Here is a 16,732-nt window from a genome sequence, read left to right as displayed (position 1 = left end):
AGCTGTTCAGAATCGAAAGGGATTCATTAGACTCCTTAAGTGCATTATCTTGCACTTACTGCTCCCCTTTAAATCAGGCCTTGGCCAACTACCATCTGAGGGCCATATGATTTTATAACTCATCCTTTATTGGTGGGCCAGGGACGTGGTTCAAGTGTAGATAAAATATCTGATATGTACTGAGGGTCTAGATTTGATCCTCAGCACTATGAGGCCCTCTGAACACTGTTGGGAATGGCTTCCATGCAATAAATAAAAATGTTCGTAAAACACATTCATGCTACTCATTTTATGTATTGTTTGTGCCTCCTTTTGCACTACTATAGTAGTTGTCTTAGAGACTGGCTAGTCTACAAAGCTAAAAATATTTACTAGATTCATTTCCCAAAGATGCTTTGGTCTCTCTGCTGGGCTAAATGAAGAGCCATGTATGTTTTGTTTTTACTTGAGGGAGTAATCTCTTATCTTTTGTGTGCAACCCCTAGATTATAATATACAATAAGCCTCAGTCAAGATTGAGCTGACACAAATCTTCTATAAAATGAGGTTCTTAATCTGAATCTGTTGCAAACTGTAGATTCCCAATTTCTAATCCTGATGACTCATTGCTGCCTTTCTTATCATGGAATTAAGGAGATTTTGACAGTTTGCATAACTCTCAGACAAAGAAGCACAATATACCTGCATGCTACTGAGGGCAGGTTAAACATATCAAACAATGACTAAAAAAAAAAAAATCACATTGTCCCCGTTTCAGTCTCAGTTAACTTGGTGGGAAAGAAAACCTCCCCAAACAAATAAAAAGTAGAAAATGAGAAAATGTATGGTATTACTTACCCAAGTGCTACAAAATACATACATACATACATACATACATACATACATACATACATAAGCAAACAAATAAATAAAACGTTATCTAACTGTTCCCCAAACAGTTATCTAATCCTTTCTAATTGGGAACTGTACCCAAGACAAATATCTTCAATCTTAAAAATAATTCATCATTCTTTAGCACTACAGTAGTGCTAAATAAGAATGCCTTGAATACTTGTATGTGTGTTTTAGTAATTACTTTAATAATTATTTATAACTGTAATTATAAAATTGTTCATGATTCAGTTTCTGTCAGTGAATGTACATTACCCATCAACAGAGCACTTGTCTCACCACCAATGTTCCTAGTCTCCCTCCCTTCACTCCCATCCTCACCTCCCTCCTCTGAGGTAGGCATTTTATTTTTCTCTCTCTCTTCCTTTGTTTTTCTTTCTTTTTGACACTGTGATTTGAACTATTGTTAATGAAGTGGTACCATGCACATCATTTTATCTCCCTTCAGCACCCAGTTCTTGTCCAGAGTGATCAGTTCCAACTGTCATTGTCACAGTGAACCCTTCTCTCCCAAACTGCAATCCCACTCTTAGTCACAAGCTTCCTACCATGGACTGGTGCTCCTGGCTCTCATCTCTGTTGTCTCTGGATACTATCATCCTATTTTTATTTTTCTTATATCAAATACATGAGTGAAATTACTCTATCTATCTTTCTCTCTCTAACTCCCTTCACTCAGCATACTGCATTTTTTTAAAGCACTATTATTATCATTAGAACATACATGTGTTTTGAAGTTCTTGTACCAGAAACTTCACAAGTCACTCAGTGGTTCCATTCTTATTCTCCCCTTTATTTCTAGGTATCTATATATCTGATTTCTTCTAACCCAGGTATTGGAAACATTAACTTGAGAAGCATACAAAATGAATTAAGAAGAGAGAGAGAGAGAGAGAGAGAGAGAGAGAGAGAGAGAGAGAGAGAGAGAAGTGAGTACCTTGGTAGCTATTCTATGTATGACCTATCTTTGCAGTATATGAAAATACTCACTGGCTAATCAGTATTCACAGAAAAGTCAAACTAATTACTAAAATATAACCACAGTGGGAAACAGGCAGTTTCTGCCTACTGCTTTTTAGTCCAGAAATAATTAAACATAATTAGCAAGAATAGAAAGAAAATAATAGTAACCAATTTTAAAGAAGACCCCTGAGTGATTAGCGAACACTTAGCTCCCACACTTCTCCAGGATTGCTTGCCAGCATACACACCTACATTTCCATTAGGTATGCCAGGACTCCACACTGTCATTAATGGAGAGATATAATTTGGTTAAAAACCATAATATTCAAAATTAAAATTTTTCTTTATGTATTTTAATGTTCTTAAGGTCTTCCTAATTTCAAAGACAAAGATAACAAAAATAATAATGAGGACGGTCAAGATTTATTCTATTCTCTATGGCACACAATGGGAAAACATTTGATTTGTATTTAATTCTTACAAATCAAGATTTAAAATTACTGTTAACTTCATTTACAGATAAGGAAACTGCAGCTCAAAGAGGAGAGGAAATGTAGGACTGCCAATTTAAGAGTACAAGTCCTTGGTTCTGACAGAGATTATATCCCTTGCAGCTCAGGCTGAGAGCCACTAGATTATGCTATTTCTTCTTTAATCACAGGTTTTGGGTTTTTTTTTTTTTAACTCAAATTAGGGTCTCCTCTTCCTCCTCCCAACCAGTTGTAGATCCTAGGATAATTATTTACTAATACAAGCCATGCAGCAACCAGTCCATTTAAAAATTAGACTCACTAGATAATTGCAGAAAGGAGAATGACTTTCATTCAAAAGTGTTTTTCAGAAAAGCTCCTCTACCATCTGAATTCTTTTACAAGGGAGAACTTCCTGCTACCTTCAGAACTCATTATTGTGACCTTCATAACTCTTTCCAGAAGGCCACTAGATCATGTTATCTAGAAGTGATAACCTGTCCTTATACAGTGCATGCAGAAAGTAGCCTCTGACACCTTTTCAGTGGCTGTAGATTATCTCCAAAAGTAAAAATACACTGAGTGGTGAGTGCAGTAACTACACTAATAACTAACATGACAATGTGAGTGAGAGAAGGAGAATGCTGGTCTCAAATACAAACAGGGGGTGGGGGAGGAGGGAGATGAGGGGACATTGGTGGTGAGAATGTTGCACTGGTAAAGGAGTGTTCTTTTTTATGACTGAAACTCAACAACAATCATGTTTGTAATCATGGTGCTTAAATAAAAAATATTATTAAAAGAGAAGAAAAAAATAAATGCTGGGGCTAGAGACAACAGCACTTGTCTTGCATGTAATTGAAACATTTTCAATCCGTACCACCGCATATATGGTCCCTTTAGCACTGCCAGGATTCCTCAGATTATGTCCTTACTATACCCAGGTGTGGCTCCCAAACAAAACAAAACAAAAAATATGAAGCCTAGGGTAGAAAGCTCAAGCTCATCAAAATGAGCAATGAGTGTAGTTAGAGGAGAGAATGGTCCACTATGACAGTGATAGTTGGAACTGATCACTCTGGACAAGAACTTGATGAGGAAAGGGGAGAAAGTGACATGCAAGGCAACCCTCCACTAACAATAGTGCAAATGGCAGTGTTAAAAAAAAAAAAAGATAATATAGAGATGATAGATGATAGAAAGAAAGAAATGAAAGAAAGAAAGAAGGAAGGAAGGAAGGAAGGAAGGAAGGAAGGAAGGAAGGAAGGAAGGAAGGAAGGAAGGAAGGAAGGAAGGAAGGGAGGGAGGGAGGGAGGGAGGGAGGGAGGGAGGGAGGAAGGGAGGGAGGGAGGGAGGAAGGAAGGAAGGAAGATGAAAGAAAGAAAGAAAGAAAGAAAGAAAGAAAGAAAGAAAGAAAGAAAGAAAGAAAGGAAGGAAGGAAGGAAGGAAGGAAGGAAGGAAGGAAGGAAGGAAGGAAGGAAGGAAGGAAGGAAGGAAGGAAGGAAGGAAGGAAGGAAGAAAGAAATAAAGAAAGAAAGAAAGAAAGAAAGAAAGAAAGAAATAAAGAAAGAAAGAAAGAAAGAAAGAAAGAAAGAAAGAAAGAAAGAAAGAAAGAAAGAAAGAAAGAAAGAAGAAAAAGAGAAAGAGAGAAAGAAAAGAAAGAAAGAGAGAAAGAAAAGAAAAAGAAAGAAAGAAAGAAAGAAAGAAAGAAAGAAAGAAAGAAAGAAAGAAAGAAAGAAAGAAAGAAAGAAGAAAGAAGAAAGAGAAAGCGAGAAAGAGAAAAAGAAAGAGAGAAAGAAAATATATAGAGAGAAAGAGAGAGAGAAACAAATTGCCTGCCCTAGAGATAAGTGGAGGTTTGGGGATGGAAATGGGAGACAATGATGGCAGGAAAGATGCACTGGTGAAGGATGGCACACACTGTATAACTGTAACTCAACAATAAACAATTCTGTAACCACGGTGCTTAAATAAAGCAATTAAGAAAAAGACATTTCTTGTTTCTCTCCAAACACATTATTAAGTGAAAGAGAAGCATAAAATGATGAAAATCCTCCGTGAATACTCACTGCTCCCCAAGGGCCAGTCCTCCATTGGTTTCCTCCAAGAACATGAGTCCGGCTTGGGTTGGCACTCCTCGGACTGTAATCCTCATTTTGGAAAGGGAACTGAACGATTCTGTCTGGAATCCTTTGAGGGCACGGTGACATAAAACATTCCTGATGTGTTTCTGGGATATATTCTGGGTCACACTCACTCTGATCTATCATGTGGTCACTATAGTTGACGCAAACTACTTTCCGAACGGCTCTACCTTGTCCACATGTGACAGAGCACTAAGGGAAAGATTGAGGGAGAGAAAACGTCAGTCACTTGGCAGTCATAAATTCTGATATTTAGGTATTTGCCATTTTCTGTAATTGGCCCATTGACCACTTAAATGCAGAAGGCAAAAACCTTAGGATCACTGTGTCTCCTCATTTTCTTGCCATTCTAATTCATGTCATGGAGAAAACCCTTAGCTCAGTATTCAAAAGATATTCCCATTTGAGCTCTGACTCATCAGCTATGCCTTCATCCTTTTAGTCCAAGTCATTCCCTTCTCTTGCTGTGAAAATTGTGGTGGTCACACCAAGTCTATTATGCACATATCACAAACCATGACCTCAGCAACAGAGTCAGATTACATTGTTTTCTTCAGTGGCTTCACAAGTCATTTTAAGTAATATCCCAAATCCTGACCTTGACCTTGTACATCCTTTAGGATGTGGTCACTAGCTACCTCTCTGACTTACATCACTCTCACTCTCCAGCTATAATGACCTTAAGATATTTTCTAAGCTTTCGAAGAAGAATATAGTCTAAGGGTCTTTAAACTAGTGCACTTTTTGTTGTATGATATGGATATACATATGGTTCACTGTGTTGGACCTTGTCTAAAGGTTCTGTCTAAAGCACTAAAAAACCAAATAGAGTAATGGTATAATTTGTAAACTATGCCATAACTCAGTTTAATTTTTATCTAATAATTGTATGTATCTATTACTATTATGTCGGTGTTTTCATTTGTTGATTGATGGAAATTTCACTGGGATCATCTTCATGAAGACAAGGACTTTATTACTTGGTATTATTGCTCTTTGTACAGTAATTTAGCAAAATTTTGGAGAGAAGACATAAATCTGCTAGATGAAAATATAGATGAATACATATTTATGGATGAATGTCTGACAGTTCAAGAAATGAAAGTGAGCTTATCTATTACCCCTCATGCACCTATTATGTTAGCAACATCCTAAGCATTTAACATATTTCTCAAATAATTCTCACAACGGTTTTGTAGTATTTTTATGTAGATTGTCTTAAGGGGCAACTTTAAGCAGAATGAACCATGGTTGGTAAATTGAAAGGTATGTATCTTAACTCTTGTAGTATCTCTCTAATTTCTTCTCTGTGATATACACATTTTTTTATTTTGAGGTTTTCTTTTTGTTGTTATTTGTTTGTTTTCTGGAGGGGGACCCACTCAATAGTACTCAGCAGTTCTTCTTGACTCAGCACTCAAAGATCACTTCTGGCAGTGGCTGGGGAACCAAAGCCAGGTCAGTTTTGTGCAAGGTAAGTGCTCTACCCTCTGTACTATCTCTCCTGCCCATAGTACATTTTTTAAAAAGTGCATCACTTCTATCTCTTAGCTATATATACATGGAACAGAATTATTTAAATCGCAAACTAATTCTAATACAGTAACCTCTAACATTTGGGATCCAATATTTTGTTTGTTTGTTTTTTTGTTTTTTGGGGGGCCACATCCGGTGATTTTTGGGGGTTACTCCTGGCTATGTGCTCAGAAATTGCTCCTGGCTTGGGGGACTATATAGGATGCCAGGGAATCAAATCGCGGTTCGTCCTAGATTAGCGAATGCAAGACAGACTCCCTACCGCTTGCACCACTGTTACTGCTCCAAGAGATCCAATATTTTTCAACCTCTTCATATTTCCTTACTCCTCTAATAATAGCAAAGAATTTAATTGCTTACAGTGCTCCAATCCAAGGCCTTCCACTGCCCACAGGGTGTTTCAGAGCATTCCTCCTTTTCCACTGGTCTAGGCAGGATTGAACAGTGGGTTTCATCTGCCACAGAGCCGTCATCGTCTCGGCAGCTGACATATCTCATTCGAGTACCTTTTCCACAAGTAACTGAGCACTGGATATTGGAGTAAAAAATATAAATACTTTATGTGGAACAGTCACTCACTATAGAAACCCTCTTTCACAACCAAATCAGAGGACTTTCATTTCCCTTCCACCCTCTCTTCTTCCATTTAGTTTCTTACTGGAGTCCAAGACCCAAATCTCCACCGGGTTTTTGGTATATTGTGATTGTGAGAGCTTCTCCTTGCTTCTGTGGGAAATGCGGGAATATGGCAAGATGGTAATTCACAATCCTAAATGTGAGACAGGATGAGAAAATCAAGAAATGTTTTCGTGATCGTGCTTTAAGAAAATATAAAGGCTATGAATTCTAAGACATGATCCTGAGAAATTACATGGTATTGATCAGCTCCAATTTTTTTTAGTTTGGTTTTTGGTTTTGGGGTCACACCTGGTGACACTCAGGGGTTACTTCGGGCTCTTTGTCAGAAATCGCTGCTGGCAGGCACGGAGGACCATATAGGATGCTGGGATTTGAACCACCGTCCTCCTGAATCGGCTGCATGCAAGGCAAACTCCCTACTGCTGTGCTATCTCTCCAGCCTCCAAGCTCCAATTTTTTAAATTACAAATGAGATCAAACTTTATTTACTTATTTAAAATTACAAAAAAATAAACATAATAAAAATAAATTAAATTACAAATGAGATCAAATTTAAGTTATTAAAAATTATAAATGGGAGCAAATCATACATACTGGGTTATGGTTATTTAATAATTTTAAGACTACATATATTGGTTTTTGGGTCACACCCGGCAGCGCTCAGGGGTTACTCCTGGCTCTATACTCAGAAATCACTCCTGGCAGGCTCAGGGGACCATATGGGATGCTGGGATTTGAATCACTGACCTTCTGCAATGCAAGGCAAATGCCTTACCTCCATGTTATCTCTCTGGCCTCAAAGACTATATTTTAACGACTTAAATAGAAAGAAAATATATAGTAAAATAGGAATAAGATCAGAGTATACTTTTAAAAATTCTAATTGTTTATTTTCTGAAGGCCAAATTTGGTTCTCACATTGTAATCAGAATTCTAATCAGGGGACCAAAGAGATAGCACAGTGGTAGGGCAGTTGCCTTGCAAGTGGCCATCCCGGGAGAGACCTAGTTTGATTCCTGTCATCCCATATGGTCCTGCCAGCAGCGATTTTTGAGTGCAAAGCCAGGAGTAACCCCTAAGCAGTGCTAGGTATGGCCCAGAAACCTATCAATCAATCAATTTTTTTAATTCTAATCAGAACATGGTTTCTTTTATCTTCCTAAAGATCCTTTTTAAGGTTCAAAGACTAAATCTATGCATAAGAGGTATATTCAATATTCCAATGCCCAAGATTTATATAACACTCTGCAATTCCTCAGAGAAAATCCTTATAATTAACCAAACTCCTTCCTGGGTAGATAATATTTTCAGATCTACAGATGGGAAATCCTAATTACACAACTGCTCAACTTCAGTGGTTAGCAAATATTCTTTGACTTAATCCGTTTCTCTATTAAGTCAAAGGCATGTATTAAGATGTGGCAGGCTGAATGCCAAGTGCAGGGGGCTTGGAGTTGAACTGCCTAAAGCAGCTTCGTCTTAACAGAATTTATAGTCCCAATGGGAACTTTTTCATTTGGCTCAAACCTTGCCTATCCCTCATCTTGTAGTCCAAAATAAGCCATGGGGAACTTTATACACAGTGAAGAAATTTTCCAGATACCACAACTTGTGGGGCCTGTACTAATAATGCATATGACAGAATAATTTTTGAATGTTTTGAATCTTTTAATTGCTACTTCATGACAGGTTTCCATTTATAATAGCTAGTGTTTCTCAGGTAGACATCCTGTGGCAATTTGTAACAGTTTCATGACTTAATCAAAATAAAGATGATAACAGTTAATAAGTTAATATGGTGTTTGAACATGTGATCAGTGATGACATGATTCTTCTTTTTTTTTTTTTTTTGTTTTTAGGCCACACCCGTTGATGCTCAGGGGTTACTCCTGGTATGCGCTCAGAAATCGCTCCTGTCTTGGGGCACCATATGGGATGCCAGGGGTTCGAACCTCGGTCCATCTAGGTCAGCAAATGCCCGACCGCTTCATCACTGCTCTGGCCCCTGATTACACGATTCTTAATTTTGAATTTCAGCTAGCCGACTGACTCTCACAAAATACTTGAATTGATTTTCATCAAATCCTTACATCTGTTTCCAAAATGAGATTGTAATTGGCCAAGAAATACAGTTCTGACAAATGTTGGCTAACATTTTGCTTACAATAAGGTGAAAGTGAAGCAATGAAGCTGTTCATTAGAACTTCAATCACTCTCCATTAATAGAAACAATTTTTGTTGAAACAGATAATAATTTTTATATACTAGGTGGTTATTTCTTTAATTTTGATTAATCACAAAATGATAGCTGCAGATAGACTTTTCAGCACAATATACATTATTAATCATATATCAGTTTTGGGGTTGGAGTGATAGCACAGTGGAAGGGCACTTTGCCTTGCACGCTGCCAACACAGGCCTGACCCTGGTTTTATTCCCAGCAACCCATATGGTCCCCTGAGTGTCCAGAAGGGATTTCTGAGTGCAGAGCCAGGAGTAACCCCTGAGCACAGCTGGATGTAACCCAAAAGCCAAAAAAAAAAAAAAAGAACAAAAAAAAAAAAACCATACCAACAATTTATCAATTTCTTAAGTCTAATCTAATTAAACAATAAACTAATCTTATATTAAAGAACTTCTTGATTTTGTTTTTTGTGTCACACCTGGCAGTGCTCAGGGATTATTACTCCTGGCTCCACGCTCAGAAATCACTCCTGGCATGCACGGGGGACCATATGGGATGCTGGGATTTGAACCAATGACCTTCTGCATGAAAGGCAAATGCCTTACCTCCATGCTATCTCTCCGGCCCCAGAACGTCTTGATTTTTGTGATATAAGTATTCTCATCACAACCAATAGAAATTCGAGGATCAGAGAGTTGATCTGATAGGAATTCACCATTACATTGCAAACTCACCTTAAGGGTCTATTGCATACATGAAAGAACTCAAAAGCACAAATGATAGAAAACTATAGTAAATGGGTCAATCAGATCACATTCATGACCTTAGTTTTAAATATAAGCTATGCAACTGTAACTTTACATTTTCAGTTTTAGTAATTGTTCAAGTCCGCTAACATTACTACCTGAGTATGAGCCACTCACTATATGCTGGTATGGAATTTGTCATGTAATATGAGTCAGAATCAAACAAAAAAAACAAACAAACAAACAAACAAACAAAAAACCCACAAACTCAAATAACCAAGCCAGAACATCAAGATGTAACAAATAAGTGAATCCAATGCAGTTAATCAACTAGTTTCTCTACCTACCTATGGACTGATTTTAGTTTTGACTGAACTGATAGCATGTAGTGACCCAATTCAGCAAATGAATTGGACAAGAGACTTTACCTGTGTATCAGTTGGTTTAGTTGCTGCATTACAACCACTGTCATCTACCACTGACATGTAAATTCCAATGACGCATTTCACGGCTCGAAGCTGATATCCCTGCCCACAAGTAACACTGCACTGAGGGAAGAAAATGAAACAGAAAGCATATAATGTTCAGTAAATTTTTATCTTTTTCTTACTTTGTCAATCATGTTCTGTAAGAGAAATAAAGTATTCCATCAAGTGGGTCAGATGATTGGCACAGAAAGAAATAAGGTAAAAGTGAGCAACCCTCCTCTTTTTAAATAATATAGATTATATTAATTCTTGAAACGATTTATAATTTGTATTGAAATTATATTTTCAGGTATTTAACTCTTCTACTATGAGCCCTAGTCATAGTCTTCAACACTACACCTAATAGTGTGTTATGGCTATAAAGGATACTAAATGGAGTTTTTCATTTAATCTGACTTCTGAAACGTTTTTTTAAGTAAATATTCAGATTATATATGTTCTGTGGGGCTGGAACAATAGCACAGCAGGTAGAGTGTTTGCCTTGCATGTGGCTAACCCGGGTTCTATACCTAGTATCCCATATGGTACTCCAAGCGTGCCAGAAGTGATTTCTAAGTGCAGAGTTAGAGAAAACCATGAATGCCACCAGGTGTGGCTCAAACAACAACAATAACAACAATATATATATATATGTGTATGTAATCAACATTTTGTACAAGAAATATTCCCAAAAATTAAAATATTAGAAATGACCTAAATATACAATATCTAAGAGTTAGGGAAACACACCACAGTATATAGGTGATAAAAAAAGCAATGTAGTCTCAAGAAGACTTCTAATTTTGTAAACTCTGGAAGATATAAAATTTTAATATAGAAAATATGTAAATTACTAGATTATAAAACTAATAAAGTATATATAAATATATTAACCAGAAATTAGGTGAGTGCTTAAAGAAGAAAGATACTGTGAAATTCAGCAAAAAATTGTTTTGTGATCCTTTGTTTTCACCCAACCATATTACACATTCCTCTTAAACGTTTACAGAACTTTCTACAATATGAGCTAAGGAAAAGAAAAGCTCATTAAATTTTGAAGGACTAAAATTTTAGTTAGGGATCTTCTCTGACCACAAACACTGTGAAGTTGGAAATCAAAAACAGATGGGAAAAATTAACAAGTAAATTAATTTTTGTATTTTTAATTAAATATTGTATTTAAGCACCATGGTTACAAACATGATTGTAGTTGGGTTTGTAAATTTTACTTAAGTAAAATGTTCTTAAAAATACAGTGAGGGGGGCCCGGAGAGATAGCACAGCGGCGTTTGCCTTGCAAGCAGCCGATCCAGGACCAAAGGTGGTTGGTTCAAATCCCGGTGTCCCATATGGTCCCACGTGCCTGCCAGGAGCGATTTCTGAGCAGACAGCCAGGAGTAACCCCTGAGCACCTCCGGGTATGGCCCAAAAAACAAAACAAAACAAAAAATTACAGTCAGGGGTCAGGTTGATAGCACAGTGATAGGGCATTTGCCTTGCACGCAGCTGTTCTAGGATGGACTTGGGTTCAATCCCAGTGTCCCATAAGGTCCTCTGAGCCAGGAGTGATTTCTGAGCACATAGCCAGGAGTAACCCCTGAGCACCACTGGGTGTGGCCCAAAAACAAAAACAAAAACAAAAAAAACAAAAAAATAGAGAGGGTCAGGGGGGAGATACCAAAGATAACAAAATATCGAAAGCTAATAAAATACTTGGAGATGAGTGAAAACAAAAATAAAACATAGGGGCCAGAGAGAGAGCATGGAGGTAGAGCATTTGTCTTGCATGCAGAAGGACAGTGGTTCGAATCCCGACATCCCATATTATCCCCTGAGCCTGCCAGGAGCAATTTATGAGCTTAGAGCCAGGAGTAACCACTAAGTGCAGCCAGGTGTAACCCAAAAAACAAAACAAAAAAAACATAAGCATATATTTTAATGTGCATAAATACTGTGAAACATAAAACATAAACATAAAAAGACACTGATTTGTCAGGAACGGTAGAATGGAGTTTGAAAAACATCAGGAAGTGTAGTTTATTCATGTACTCAGCTAGAGGGAAAATTAACTTTCCAACCACAAAAACCACAGTTTTCCTGATGTATTACCTACATTTCTACAAGTAAAGAAACTTTTGGAACTTTTCCATTCAATATTATTAGTGTAGTAATTAATCAAAAATATAGAATAGTTTCTGCTTACCAGCACCTTCATAATATATTATTTCCTTCATAAAATCTCTTTCAAAATATATTACACATATGTATATATACATATATACATACACAAGCTTTCTTTATCTATCCTTTTAAAAACTTTATGTTTATTGGACACCTTTAAACATATCTCAAGAATCTAAAACCAGTGTCTCCCTCATTGTTATTCCAAGATTTCCCCTAATCCCAATAAACTCTCATTCTCCTTTAGCTTTCTCATCAATTTTCCAACAAACTATTGCAAAAGCAATAATAAAAATTTAAATCTGCAAATACTTGCATTTAAGTAAAAAAAGATATCTGATGAATAACATTAAACTTTTAGGAACTGAACTAAACTTAAAACTTGCATAGGAAGAAAAATAGTGAAAATCAGAAGAAAAGAGAAAAGTCTGGATACAGCCTAGTGAGCTAAATGCATGTTTCATAAGTAGGGAGGGCTGGCTGTATTCCCATTGCCACATGGTCCCTTGAGAACTGCTGGGAAAAAATTCCAAGCACAGAGCCAGGAGTAGCAATATACACTACTATGTCTGGTCCAAAACCAAAACTGGGCTGGAGAGACTGTGTAGGAGTTAAGGTGCTTTCTCTGCATGAGGTCAGCCCTGCTTTGATCTTACAGCATAGAGGGTCTCCTGAGTATCACCAGGAAGAATCTATGAGCCCAGAGACAGATGTCCTGAATAATACTGGGTTTGACACCTCTCCACACACACAATACCGTCACAAAAATTCCCACAGAAATTAGAAAACAAATAAATAAATGGGGTCTGGAAAAACAAAAACTAATGAAAACTTTACAAAGTGCTAATAAAATGAACAAAACTATGCAAATAACTAAAATTGGGAATGAAAATGGGGTATTGCTGCTAACTACAAAACAATATAAAAGAATGGTTGATGGTTGATAGCATTACAAACAATTCCATGCCAACTTACTAGAGGAAACACACCCGGAAACATACAATTTATCACATCTGATTCCAGAAAATCTAAAAAATTTGAACATACTTGTACAAAATTAGGTGGAATTAATAATCAAAAATTTACTAATAAAGAAAAGTCCAAAATCAGGAGGTCTCTCATTATTTCTACCGAATATCCATAAAAGAGTGAATAACTATCTTTCTCAAACTCTGCTGAAAAAATTGAAGAGGGAATACTTTCTAATTTATACAGTAAAATCAACAACACTAATATGAAAAGACAATATTCTGATAAAAGGATAAAAAAGAAAAAACTACATTACAGTATCTCTTGTAAATAAAGCCACAAAACTCTACAACAAAAAACAAAAGACACCAAATCTGACAGTACGTTAAAATGATCATGACCAAATAAATTTTTTTTCCATAGGAATTTAAGGATGTTTCAACATAAGAAAATCAACCATGCATTATTCTTAGTTAATTCTTTAAAAACATTATTACCTTTGGGGTTGGAGCTTTAATAGCACAGCAATAGCATAGAAGCCTTTAATTCATACAACAGCAATAGCAATAGGTAGGGTGTTCGCTTTGCATCTGGCCGACCTGGGACAGACCCAGGTTCAATTCCCAGTATCCCATATAGTCCCCTGAGTCTGCCAGAAGTCATTTCTGAGTGCAGAGCCAAAGTAACCCCTGAGCACTACTGGGTATGGTCCACAAACCAAAAAACCAAAACCAAAACAACAAAAAGGTTATTCCCCTGAATTACAGATTCATTCAATAAAAGAACAAATTTCTGTTGGTATCAGGTTGAAACAGTCATGGTTGACTAAAAATGCTCTGTGGTTTCTCAAAAATGTTCTATTCAAATTATTCAAGTCTGAATAGTACTCACATGTTACCCCCCCCAGCCCCCATTCTTCCTGTGTAACCTTACCTGATGGTAAGACCTGCTCATTTCTGGGAGAGGTCTTTGCCCTCCTTTGCCTCAGGGGCAGGAAGGGGATTGACTGAAAGAGATTCAGCAAGAGAGAAGGGAGAAGCAGGATGGGGAAGAGACAGGTTGAATGCAGGACTAATAATGGAGATGGCTTGAAAGGTTTTAAAGCTTAGGAGCCACATGTGGTGGCTAGGGCCTGAATAAAACTGATGTTTCCTGAAATCTGATTGCTGTGTGGCTACCCTGAACCCTTAGACCTGCCAACTGGAAGGAAGGTGTTGCAGTGTGAGGCCTGGGCTGGAGGAGAAAGGCCTCTCCATCCCTCTCACCATCATCCAGTCCCTTTCAGGACTGTTAAACAACACTCACAGCTGTTATTCTTTTCTCTTATTTTCCCCAAGAATTGTTCAGTAGCCAAAAAGAAGAAATGTATGTGTGTTGGTGTAACTGAACCCTGTAAAATCAGCCCTGGTCTAGTCATTCTGATAGTGGCTGTTGCGTACTAAAGGGAGATTTAGAAATGTATCTATGCTAAAGAAAGAAATTGTAAAGATGCAGGAATAAATATTGCTCCCCTTGATCATATGAATTTTGAAAATAAAGTCATAAATGGGAGGACCCAAGTAGTGTGGCCACAGCAGGACAGGGTGAATGAAGGAAAAGCCATTCTTCAAGAGATTACGTAAGTGGCTGTAGACAGCTGCATTGCTTCTCCTAGGAACTCAGAATGCTATTTAAATAGTATCCAGAACACTTCTGCTTCTATATTTGGAAGGGCTTAATCCCCCCAAGTCATGGATTCTCAAATGCAAGCCCACGGGACACTTTTCACTCTTTCTTTTGAACGGTTCAAGTTAAGACTAGGGAACCTACAGAATAGAGAACTGAGAAGTTTCTGCAACCTTTGATCTGATTCCTTTTGTTTGAAGTGTCTGCCTTATTTATGAGATTAAGCTTTGGAACTGTGACTCTGGGAGCCAAAATATCCCTTTCAAAATCCCACTTCAGTCCCTCCTGCCAAACCCACTGGTGCTGGATCACACTATGGAACAGACCCCACAGTGACACACGAAGAGATAACATCAACCAGACGGACTATCTGTTGTGAATTTGTTCACCAATTGACGAACTCAAACCACAGTTTCAACCCAAGGGCTGACATGCACGTGGGTTTATAAAAAAAATAATTACCTCCAGGAGGGAAAATGGCAACCCTCGAGGAAATGTGGCAAAAATGACTGTGATTTCTCTGGGTTTGACCTGGCACTCTGAAGATATATTGCATGGGTGGAGGGGGACAGAAGCCTTTATTTCAGGCATGTTCTGAAATCCTAGATTCTGGAATGCTCCTCTGAAGTCCTCTCCAGATAAGAAGAAAAGAATGTAGTTAAGAAATTTATCATTCAAAATACCTGTCCCCAGGGACCAGCCTGCCAGGATGCACATTCTGGCTGCTGGCATGTCTGCACAGAGGCTGGCTTGGTTTCAGGGTCACAGAGTCTATCGTTGACTTCATCTTCGCCAAACTGACACCAGACCTGGCGATGCATATGGCCTTTTCCACAGGTGACCAAGCACTGCAATAAAAAGCAAAGCCACTCAGGTCATTTCTGAACACGAGCTTGTGGTTTCTTATGAGTTATTCATTGTTTAGTGGGGACTAATGTCCCCTTTTCTTCTCCCAGCAAGGAGCATATACATCAAAGCTCATGTTCTCATGCATTAGTTCATTGTATATATGAAAGTTCATTATTTTTATATATTAGTACATTATATGTGAAATGAACTAATATATATTATATAGAAATGTATGTTTATGGATATAAATATGTATTATACATAAATGTATTTTTACACTCACAAACACATACACACACACACACACACACACACACACACACATAAAACTGGCCCTGGAATCAGTTTTAGACACAACATAAGTTCAATACTGCATCAAGCTCTGAAATTAAAAAATAAAGTCTTCGTGAGTTTTGAGCATAGAAACTCAGCATAAAGAATTTATGGAGGCCAGAGAGAGAGCATGGAGGTAAGGCGTTTGCCTTGCATGCAGAAGGTCGGTGGTTCAAATCCCAGCATCCCATATGGTCCCCTGAGCCTGCGGGACCAATTTCTGAGTGTAATGCCAGAAGTAACCCCTGAGTGCTGCCGGGTGTGACCCAAAAAAAACAAAAAAAGAAAAGAAAAGAAAAGAAAAGAAAAGAAAAGAAAAGAAAAGAATTTATGAGTGAGGTCAATCTGAAACTTAAGCCCAGTATAAACCAGCTATGGATAATATGTCAAATGATTTCTCCATGCCTCAATTTTCTTCTCAGCTATAAAATGATAATAAAATTTGTACAATAGTGCTGACTGCCAAGAACTGTGTAAACTAAGTGTAAAAACTTCATGGAACTTCCTTCCTCAGCACATGTTCATTCAATCAATGTCAAGTACAATCATTATTTCTATAAGCATATTATAAATTTAATAATATGTAATTTTCAAAAAAGAGAAAGTTTGTGATCCAAAAACTTCACAACCCAAGTATAATAGGAATGTTTTGAGTTTTTCTTCCCAGTCTTTTCATCAGATATTCCTTATTTAT

The 16,732-nt window shown here is 37.4% G+C and overlaps 1 protein-coding gene across 2 annotated transcripts in view; it reads right to left on the bottom strand.

Annotated features, from left to right (window-relative positions):
- ADAMTS9 (ADAM metallopeptidase with thrombospondin type 1 motif 9) overlaps positions 1-16,732 on the bottom strand; it is a 179,460-nt gene that overhangs the window by 77,183 nt on the left and 85,545 nt on the right. For both annotated transcript variants that reach the window (XM_049777108.1, XM_049777109.1), the window contains 5 exons: positions 15,540-15,704; positions 10,003-10,122; positions 6,663-6,773; positions 6,365-6,532; positions 4,394-4,660 (listed from right to left, as the gene is read on the bottom strand). In XM_049777108.1, coding sequence (XP_049633065.1) covers positions 4,394-4,660; positions 6,365-6,532; positions 6,663-6,773; positions 10,003-10,122; positions 15,540-15,704 — 831 coding nt within the window. The remainder of the gene's footprint in view (positions 1-4,393; positions 4,661-6,364; positions 6,533-6,662; positions 6,774-10,002; positions 10,123-15,539; positions 15,705-16,732) is intronic.

Source organism: Suncus etruscus, chromosome 7, assembly GCF_024139225.1.
Source record: "Suncus etruscus isolate mSunEtr1 chromosome 7, mSunEtr1.pri.cur, whole genome shotgun sequence".
NCBI lineage: Eukaryota > Metazoa > Chordata > Mammalia > Eulipotyphla > Soricidae > Suncus > Suncus etruscus.
This window is presented reverse-complemented; position numbering and strand designations above follow the sequence as displayed.